The 9,280-nt window shown below is 45.2% G+C and overlaps 1 protein-coding gene across 1 annotated transcript in view; it reads left to right on the top strand.

Annotated features, from left to right (window-relative positions):
- ALG9 (ALG9, alpha-1,2-mannosyltransferase) overlaps positions 1-5,193 on the top strand; it is a gene marked incomplete at both ends in the record, with an annotated part of 15,909 nt that extends 10,716 nt beyond the window's left edge. Inside the window, 5 exons of the mRNA XM_010145838.1 lie at positions 1-69; positions 1,584-1,713; positions 1,930-2,077; positions 2,401-2,530; positions 5,063-5,193. The exon at positions 1-69 is cut by the window's left edge and continues 3 nt beyond it. Coding sequence (XP_010144140.1) covers positions 1-69; positions 1,584-1,713; positions 1,930-2,077; positions 2,401-2,530; positions 5,063-5,193 — 608 coding nt within the window. The remainder of the gene's footprint in view (positions 70-1,583; positions 1,714-1,929; positions 2,078-2,400; positions 2,531-5,062) is intronic.
- Positions 5,194-9,280: the final 4,087 nt, after the last annotated feature.

Genomic DNA, 9,280 nt, shown 5'->3' with positions numbered 1-9,280 from the left:
GAGCGGTTTCTGTTTCCCATCTATCCCCTCATCTGTCTCTGCGGTGCTGTGGCTCTCTCTGCTCTTCAGGTAAGTTTTAGTGGAATGCGTTTTTTTAATGAGCTTATACCTTGAGGAAGCAGAACTGCCAGCTGACTTCTTCACCATAGCTTCCCAGAGTTTGGGAGCATCTGCAGAATATCCGTGTCTGTGACACAGCCTACAGCGATCACACAGTTCAGGACTGTCCTGTGCATAACTTGTGAACATCATCTTTAATCTGTTAGCAGTTTTCGGTTTTGAACCGTGTTTATGGATAGATGTTGAGACTCTGGAAGTAAAATGCACTAATGCAGATTGATATAAATCTTCCCAAAGCTGAAATTTATTCATCTTTCCTCTGTTAAAGAGGCACAGGAATGCAGTCAGTAGTCCCTGTTAGAGCTTGTCCCAGCAGTTCAGCCTCGTGCTGCTGTTACTCTTCCGTCCTGCTATGCCCCACTTTCTGGCTGTTTCTGTCCTGGGCTCTCCACTGGCATTGCCTGCACTCCTGAAACCACTCTCGCTCTTACCCTGAGCAGTCGCTATCCTGTCTGCTGATCTGCCATTACTGCTGATGCTTTGCAGTGCTAAGCTGAAGCACCCCAGATGAGGTCCAGTCCTTGCATTTATTTGTACAGGTCAAGCTCTGTTATGTCAGCAGTTCTATGGCTCCGACTGAGAATTGCTGTGTGCTGTCAAAACATTCATCAGAGCCAAATATGGCTTTAGGAGACTCTAGTGTATATTTCTGTCCTGCATATTTTAAGTTTGAACACATTTAGTCCAATATTCAATATCCAGCTGAGAATTTAGAACTGATTGCCCACTAGTACTACAAGGTTGTCAGAATCTACTCCAGATCCAAACTATGTGGATCTGGCTGTTAGGAGAAAAATGCAAACAAGAGGAACAGAAAACAGGATAGGAAGTGAATAATCACTTCTGCAGAGAGGCAGCACGGGAGGGAGGGATCAAACTATTGGATGTAGTTCCTCCTGGGTATTCCCAGAAAGGCTTTGACATTAGCAAAGCTTAAAGGGCTTTCCTCTTAACTGTTTCAGAGTGGCTTGTGTTTAAAGGTGGATGCACGATGTGCTGTGCGTTCTTTTATCCACTTCAAAGCTGTAGTTTGCGCAGACAGAGTAAACAACCATAGGTCACTCCGTAAATCTGGGTCATGGAACTTCTGCTGGAGAGCAAGTCAGTCCAGCATTGAAAGTGAAGTCTCGCTGTGTAGCAAAGTTCTGCAGAACTGTCTGAAAGGGACACTTGGGAACAACCACGCCGTAATCCTGGTGGGGAGCGCTTTACAGCTTGACTGGAAGCCTTCCTTGGGAAAAGAGCTGAAAATATCTTTAAATATCCTAGATAATGAGTTGAGAAACGTGGCTGAAGCATGCGAGTTTCTATCCATTTTTAATGGGTCTGAATGAAAAAATGAAGACCAAAGATGTGGTGGGAGATGCAGGCACTACTGTAGGGTTCTTATAAAAAACAGAATTTTGCTAAACGTGTCAGAGTTTGAGTAATTTTGTATTGTCTTTTTTTAAATTTTTCCTCAGAAATGTTACCACTTCATATTCCAGCGCTACCGCCTGGAACACTACACAGTCTCCTCGAACTGGCTGGCTCTTGGGACTGTCCTTCTCTTTGGCCTTTTATCATTGTCACGCTCTGTTGCCTTATTCAGAGGTTGGTATTTTATACTTGTTCTGTGCTTTCCAGTATATTGGTCTGGGCAAGTCTTAAGGCCTGCCAGAGTTGTGCTGCTTTGACTAGAGCAGCACAGTAGAAAGAAGTTATAAGTTAAAAAGTTATGCATGAGCAGTTTTCTGTAGTCTTTCAAAAGCAGTCGTGTAAATACCACCTATTTCTTCAGCCTTGTTCACAAACTTCTGCCTTCCATAGGCTACCATGGGCCCCTGGACCTGTACCCAGAGTTTCACAGAATTGCTACCGACCCAAGTATTCACACAGTGCCAGAGGGGAGACCAGTTAATGTCTGCGTGGGGAAGGAGTGGCACAGATTTCCAAGCAGCTTTCTCTTGCCAGATAAGTAAGTTTAATGCGAAAGGTACAATTTGATGAGATTCAAAAGGAGGGCCACTTCTCACAAGGAGTATTTATGGGAGTGACCTTCAAGACCTTGTATCTCTGTTGACCCCAGCATCCCCAAAACAAAGGATTCTGAAGTTTGTTGTCAGCAGATTATGTTGGCCACAAGATACTGAAAATTTGTAGTGTGACTGCTTCTCTCGCAGGGCAGCCTCCCCTCAGCAGTGCAACAGTGATGCTTGGTTACCCTTTTCATTTTCTCCACACAAAATGTGAGGAGCTCCTGCATTTTCCTGCTGGGCTTTCTGACGCTGTTCTCTGCAGTTGGCAGCTCCAGTTCATCCTGTCAGAATTCAGGGGCCAGTTACCAAAACCATATGCCAAGGGACCAATGGCCACAAGGATCATTCCCGCTGACATGAACGACCAGAACAAGGAGGAGCCATCTCGATATGTAAGGATTGTGTTCCTGTTTTGTTTTCCTTAACTTACTGTACAGTATAATGTCTATGCCTGGGTCTCCCCGTTTTGTTTCCTGGCAACCATACAAGCTACAGAACAAAAATGGGCTCTCTGCAGCACTTGGAAATTTCCCCGTTTTTGTGAGTGGTTTCTGTTTGCATTTCATCTGCCTGTAATTCATTTAAAGACATAATAATAATTAAATAAAAGAAGCAGAAGAAGTAATAATACCTAGTTAATGCAAGTTTGAGTTTAGTTTGATGTGTTGCTGTGATCACAGGAAGCTGAACTGAGTAGTTTGAAATCCCCCACAGAAAATTATTGTCACTGAGCACGGATTGAAATTTTCTTTTGTACTTTCTTTTCTTTTTAAATATAAATATATTCATCATATTTGCAACTGAGAAGGAGGGACTTAATTTGGAACTTCACCAAAACAATTGCATCAGTGATTTCAGTGGGAACTGTTAAGATAATTTATCCTGGCACAAGCGCTTGTGATCCACTCACAGGAGCGGATCGAAAGCAGTACTATAACACGGGAACAAACTGTGTGGGTAAAAGGGGGGAACTATCTCTGCGTTAAAACTCCCTTATTTTGAGCCTCATTATGTTGTTACTGGAAATGGAAAGGAGGCGTGTTCCCACCTGAGAGAAGCTGTCTGCTGCAGTGCATTTAATTTACGAAATCTTTAACTGTGGCATATTTTTAGCGCAGACAGCTGGCTGGTGCACAGCCCAATGTAGCTGATGGAGCAAAACACGCTTTGGTTTCATGGTTGTTTCTTAATGTCACCTTACAATTTTGTTATTTCTCATGAAAGCAGAGGGGCTTAGGATGTTAGAAATTAGCTATTAAATGTGAATTTTAAATGGGGTTTTAAAACTTCTGACCTGCTAATAACACCAAGAGAACAAGATCTTAAGTGTAGTGAGCTTATGAGTGCACGCATACACAGATTTTAAAGAAAAAGAAAGAAGTTAGCAAAGCACTGGAACCACCACAGTGAATAAAAACTAAATAGCACGAGTCTGTCGGTCATTTAAAGGGGAGAAAACAAATGGCTCAAAAGGATTGTCTGAGCCATGGACAGCTTCAAACCAATTAATGGCTGCAGAAATGGGACCAATCTCTCTGTTTTGGGTGTAAGTATCTATTACTGCTCTGCCTGAAAATCGAAGAGTAAACCTCAGTGTACCTGTTGCTATGAGACACCGGGGAAAAGAATGACTCGATCATCTTGTTTTGCAATTCTTCCTTCCTTATTCATGTTGAACAGCACTTAACATGTACTTGTCCTACTGGGAGATGGATTGTCTCTGAAACTGCTAAGAAAGGGGTGAGAAGTATTATTTCTTACAAAGATATATCCAAGCAGGAACAGATTAGGCCTAAAAGCTGGAAGTCTTAAAAACTCTTGACTTCAGAGGAAGGTGTTTTTTATCCACTGTATTCTCCCTTTAGCTCTGTTGTGAACCGTAGAAACCACCTGAAGCTTGGCTTTGTTTTTGCAATAGGGAATCAGTAAAACATCTCTGCTTTTGCTCAAGACAGTTGAACTTTATCTGTGGTAAACCAGACAAGCTCCTGTGTGGCCAGGCTAACACCCATCCAGACACCGGTGAGGGACACGCAGGCTGTGCCCCTAGCTCCATCTCTGTACTATCCGGAGCCCACTCCTCTTATTCAGGTTATGATCAAATGTAGTTCTCCACCACTTAATATAACAGTTGCATCGAATAAAAAAAGAGTGGAAAAGGAAAGGAGAACAGAAGAGGTTGAGAATGTAATTTAGGAATTCCTTGCAGCTCTGTTCACTAAGACTGACTTTTTTCCACAAAGAAACCTTTCAGGGTCTGTATACCACTGAAGTCTTGTGTAATTCCCCAAATAAATGCATAGGTGCATAATAAATATTATCCTTAGCTTCACTGTAACTTGTAAGAGTGCACTGTGCTCTGCTTGGAATAGTAAAATGGAAATCTGCCTTTCGCCTGGCAGTAACCCATATGCACTGGAAGTGCCAGCTCTTTTAGGGGAGCATTTAGAACGGAGAAGTGAGACCAGTCTTAGTGCTTGAGACAATAACTTGTCTTTCTCTGAATGAGTCTACATCACTTACAGAAAAACGTGGTTAGTGGTTTGGGAGTCCTTTTGCTAATGAGCCAGAACCTCTCTTAGGGCCTGGAATGTTCTTCTCATACAGTGCAAGAAGTGGATTCAACATTCTCCTCAGCTGAGTTTCCCTTGGCGTAATTTCATTCATTTGTGATGCTACAGAGCCATCTGGTACCCACCTAATTAAATTGTTTTCAGCCTGCATTGTTACAGTAAACCTCAAAGGTGCTTCAGAAAAGTGAATTCAAGCATGTCCAAGGAAGTGTGCAATAAAATTTTGTGGAAGAGCAAATGGGATCACTCAAGGCAGAGTTGGAGAGAGTAAGGCAGAATAAGACATAGTCATCGTGGAGAATCTCAGAAGCCTAAAGGAGGTAAACCAGAAACTTGTCTGTCTTTCTGCAGATTGACATTTCCAAATGCCACTACCTGGTGGACTTGGATACAGCAGCTGAAACCCCAAGGGAGCCAAGGTATTCCTCCAACAAAGAAGAGTGGGTGACCATTGCCTACAAGCCATTCCTAGATGCTTCCAGGTATGCTTTACACATTTGAGAGGGATGACTGGAAAAATCTCTGTAAAAAAACAACACAAAGTTCCGTGTCCTATTTTCTATGTGAGACCTTATTATTTCCTCGTAAGAGAAGCCTCCGTGGAGAGGGGCTGGTAAAAGTGGTTGAACAGTGAGAGAGAGTGGTAATGTTAGAGCAACTCCCAGGAGTGCTCTAATGGTCCTAGCTTGCTGACGCAAACAAGTTTTCTTGGTAAGGTCTTTTATGAACTGTGTTTTCAGAGAGACCTGCTGTTACATCCAGGCAGGACTTTAGGAAGGGAGAATGAGATGGACAATGAGTTTTATTAATGAGGCAGCAGAAGCATCTGTGTTAGAGTTTTGCAAAGGACTCCTTGTGTGGAGCATATACCCTGAATGTGCATTTCTGCTTTGGAGACACATTCATGTGTTTTTAAAGCTGGTTTATCTTGTTATCCGCTGCTGAACAGCCAAGCTTTGATTGTTTGGACCTGATCTAAAGGCCTTTGAAGTCAATCAGGGGCACTGAGTCAGGTCCAGATGGGCCTTTAAGACTCCTTGGGTTAACCATGGGGATGTAATTTGCTAGGGGTGATTTCAGAGGTAGCGTCCGCCTGCTGCAGAGATGCTAGTCTGCCGAATGAAAGCAAAGGGAATTATTCTGGTATGGCTGTACACCTCACAGACACCTCTGGAATGTTGTGGATTCTTCTTTCCGCTTCTGCTCGTTTTTCCTGTACCTAGCTGAAGTTTGGTAGAGGAAGAGTTGGTCTGTCTCGTGGGCCTTTTTGGATTATTGCATTTGCAGCCCCCAGCCATAGCCTCTGAGCTTTTGATTAAAGCTCGTGAGACACACCACTGCTCTCTCTTCGGAACCCCTTAGAGGCTGTGCCCTGCTCACTACAAACCACCATCTGCCTGGAAGCCGCAGGACAGTGGAGCTGCAACTCTAGGCCTTACCACAGCATGGACACAAGTGTTTCAAATCCTCTACTTCCACTCAGGCTTTTTTGTTCACTCCTAACTTGGCTTGGGATTTTTCCTGTGGGGTGTATGTACATCTGATACCATCTCGATCCTAACCCTACTGCAGCCTGCAGTGGTGACTGAAACCGGTGCTGGGAGTTAAGTGCGAGCCAGACGCATAGCCCAGGACCGAGCTGCGTCCTTAGCACTCTCTCCACTGCGTTAAAGCGGCTTCTGTGTGAGTCACTCTGACATTCTTCTTTCGTCTTTTTTCCCCCTCCCCTTATTCTAATAAGAGTATTAGAAGAAATTGATAGGTTTAAGGATTTTCTCTATTTACAGCTAAACCCCTGCGTCCTGCCAAGCATAGACATCTGGCTGGCTTCTCAGGAATTTGGCTGAATATCTAGTTAGATGTGGTGGTGTGGCTCTGGGCTTCTGGGGGAAATGCTGGCAAAGGTGTCCCTGCTAGACCTGGTAACTGATTCCCAAGCCTGGCAGTAGAAACCACTGAAAACCTCATTTGGGTTTGATACGTGATACTTCGTGTTGCATTTAGATCATCTCAACCGTAGCTAGAGTCCCAAGCTCTGTGATTCTTGTTGGGTTAAGTATCTCTGCAGGTGTGCAGCCAAACTCTGCTAACACTTTCAGTTCAGGGATGTCGGTTTCTGTGGGTGTCCTTCTTGTCTGGCCCGTGAAGGGAGAGTGCATGTGGCTGTTAGCACTGTAAGGAGTGGCTTGGCTTGTTGTAGCAAAGGTAGCATCTTACTATGGAGCAGCAGCTTGTGTTTTAGGGTTATTATTTAGGGAGGATTATTTTTAGTGAAGGAGAGCATATTCCCTGGCTAAGCAATCACCAAGACCTTAGAACAGCTCTCCTGAAGGCGATGATGGGGAGGGAAAGGGATCGTTCTGACTGCTGTGTCCCTCTTAATAAAAGATATTAGTGAGACTAGAAGAGGGTTTGCAGAGCGTGTCCAAAGAGTAGATCAGGCAGTCAGATTCTTGGCCCTGCTGGTGTCGCCTGTCAGCCTCCTCTGCTCCCGTTCCTGTGCAGCATGGAAATTCACTGTGCTGTTCTTTATTGAGGCCTCACAGCTGGAGCAGAGGGGAGGTGTGGTGCCTTCTCCAGTGAAGGAGGCCAGGTTGCCATAGCAGCAGGTCTGATTTCCATCCCTGCTGTTAGTACCTCCAGAACTCCTTCAGTTTGGAGCGCTGGGCTCTGTCCCTCCAGCGTCTGCAGCAGTCGGCAGCTGGGGCAGCTCGAGTGCACGGGGCTGGCAAAGGACTGGAAGGACACGTGGTTACCTGATGTTGAGGGATGAAAGAACCAGCAGTGCCTCCTGCTCTATCGCCCTGCTTGTCTGACAGATTCTCTGCTCCCCCTGAAGAAGAACAGTAAGCCAGGAACCATGGCCTGCCTGGCAGGGCAAATGCGTAGCAGTGGGCACAGTTTCCCAAGGCAAGTCATGGGATAGTGAAGAGCAGAGAGAACAAGCCATGCAAGGTCCGATCTGCCCTGGTTTTAGCAGTGTGTCATTTAAAGGTACCACATTTAAAACTGGATACCACAGACAAGGTCAAGGACCCTTTTGCCAGTCCACCCACAACAGCATGAGCAGGAAGAATTCCACAAAGGCTCTTTCTGGATTGCCTGCTTCATCATTTTTGTCATGCATTTTTAATTTCTTTCTGTAATTTGGCCTTTGGAGAAGAGCTGGGGTGGATGAGTGATTAAGGGGCTCTTCTGGAACTTGGTGCTCCCATGACTCTGTCCAGGTGTCTCAAACTCCCTGTGCTGCAGTTTTCCCATTTGAACCAAAAGTTTGTTAGTTCTCTGCTTATTTCCAGGAGTTTTTTGGCAATGAACAAAAGAGTGAGGAGCATCAACTTCCTAATAGCAGTGGCAGGTAAAAGTCTTTGCATTGTTTTGCTCTGAATGCGTCATAGCATTTCTAAAATAAGGCAGCATTGTTTGCTTTCTTTTTTTCTCCGAGAGTGTGATTGAGTTGTAACTTGCATAAAATAATGGAGCTTAAGCAATTCTCAAAAGGGGAAGTGACACAAGTTTTGCAGTAGATCGGCAGCTGACAGACGAGTTAGCTAGCAGCAGTTGCAGATCTGCCTAGCAGTTGAATGAGATGCGAGGGTCTGTCTCACCCTGCAGACGCAGGCATTAGCTATCGCCGCTTTATGGAGCTGGGAAACCCTCATTTGCAAAGCCAGTACAACTGGTGTGTCTTTCTGTCTGTGCCTGCAGCCTCCCTTGCGGCTCGTCAGCCCTTGCTTTGCTTTTTTCTGCCCCCGTCCCTGTCTGTGGAGTACCAAGCCTGCTAGAGTGGCCACTGCAGAGCCTCGGAGGGAAGGCATTGGCAGTTGCCACTCCATCCAGCTGGAAGGTTCTCTGAGGGCGTCAGTGATGCCCTGAGACTGTTCCAGGGATGCAGCAATTACCTCTGTAGTCCAGGAAGTTGTTGGCAGGCCTGATAGGGGGGAAGGTAGGAAAACCACGTCTCTGGTTTTGTTTTGTTTTAATTTGAGACAGCAAATGTAGACAGTACTGTCTCTCTTAGAGTTAAGAAATCGACCATTCTGGGGAATTCAGCTGCCGGAGAGCAGCAGTAACACAGTTGTAACAGCATGTTAGGTGACAGAAAATAGTACGCTGAAAGGATCCCCGAGCTCGTAGATCTATGGGTAGAGTTCTTCCCCAAGTCAGACACACAGGTCTGTGGGCAGGGTCAGTGAAGGTGCATCAGGAACTCATGTGATGATCCAGGCTGCTCATGTTTCTGAGCATGTACCTTCCCCGCTCCCCAGCTCAGCAGAATGACGCATCTCAAATCCGGCACCTGCTTCCACACAATGATTTGGAAATGTCCCCTGCCACCTATGAAGTGTAAAAACACTATGAAAAAGCAGCTTTTTTATACAAGTGGAGGAGGAACAGGGGAAGTGTCACTTTGGACTGAGCTGTGAGGGAAGCTGACAGCGTAGATGTCAGGTCTGCAGCTCAGTGGCTGCAGAGCAAGGAGCGTTTGGGGAAAAACACCTTCCCTCCCCAAACCAAACTCCAGCTCTTGTTCTTTGAAAATAAATGACCCCAGCAGTTCAATTCACT

This window comes from Buceros rhinoceros, unplaced genomic scaffold (assembly GCF_000710305.1).
Source record: "Buceros rhinoceros silvestris isolate BGI_N320 unplaced genomic scaffold, ASM71030v1 scaffold20131, whole genome shotgun sequence".
NCBI lineage: Eukaryota > Metazoa > Chordata > Aves > Bucerotiformes > Bucerotidae > Buceros > Buceros rhinoceros.
The sequence above is the reverse complement of the archived record's forward strand: the minus strand, read 5'-3'. Positions and strand labels throughout refer to the sequence as shown.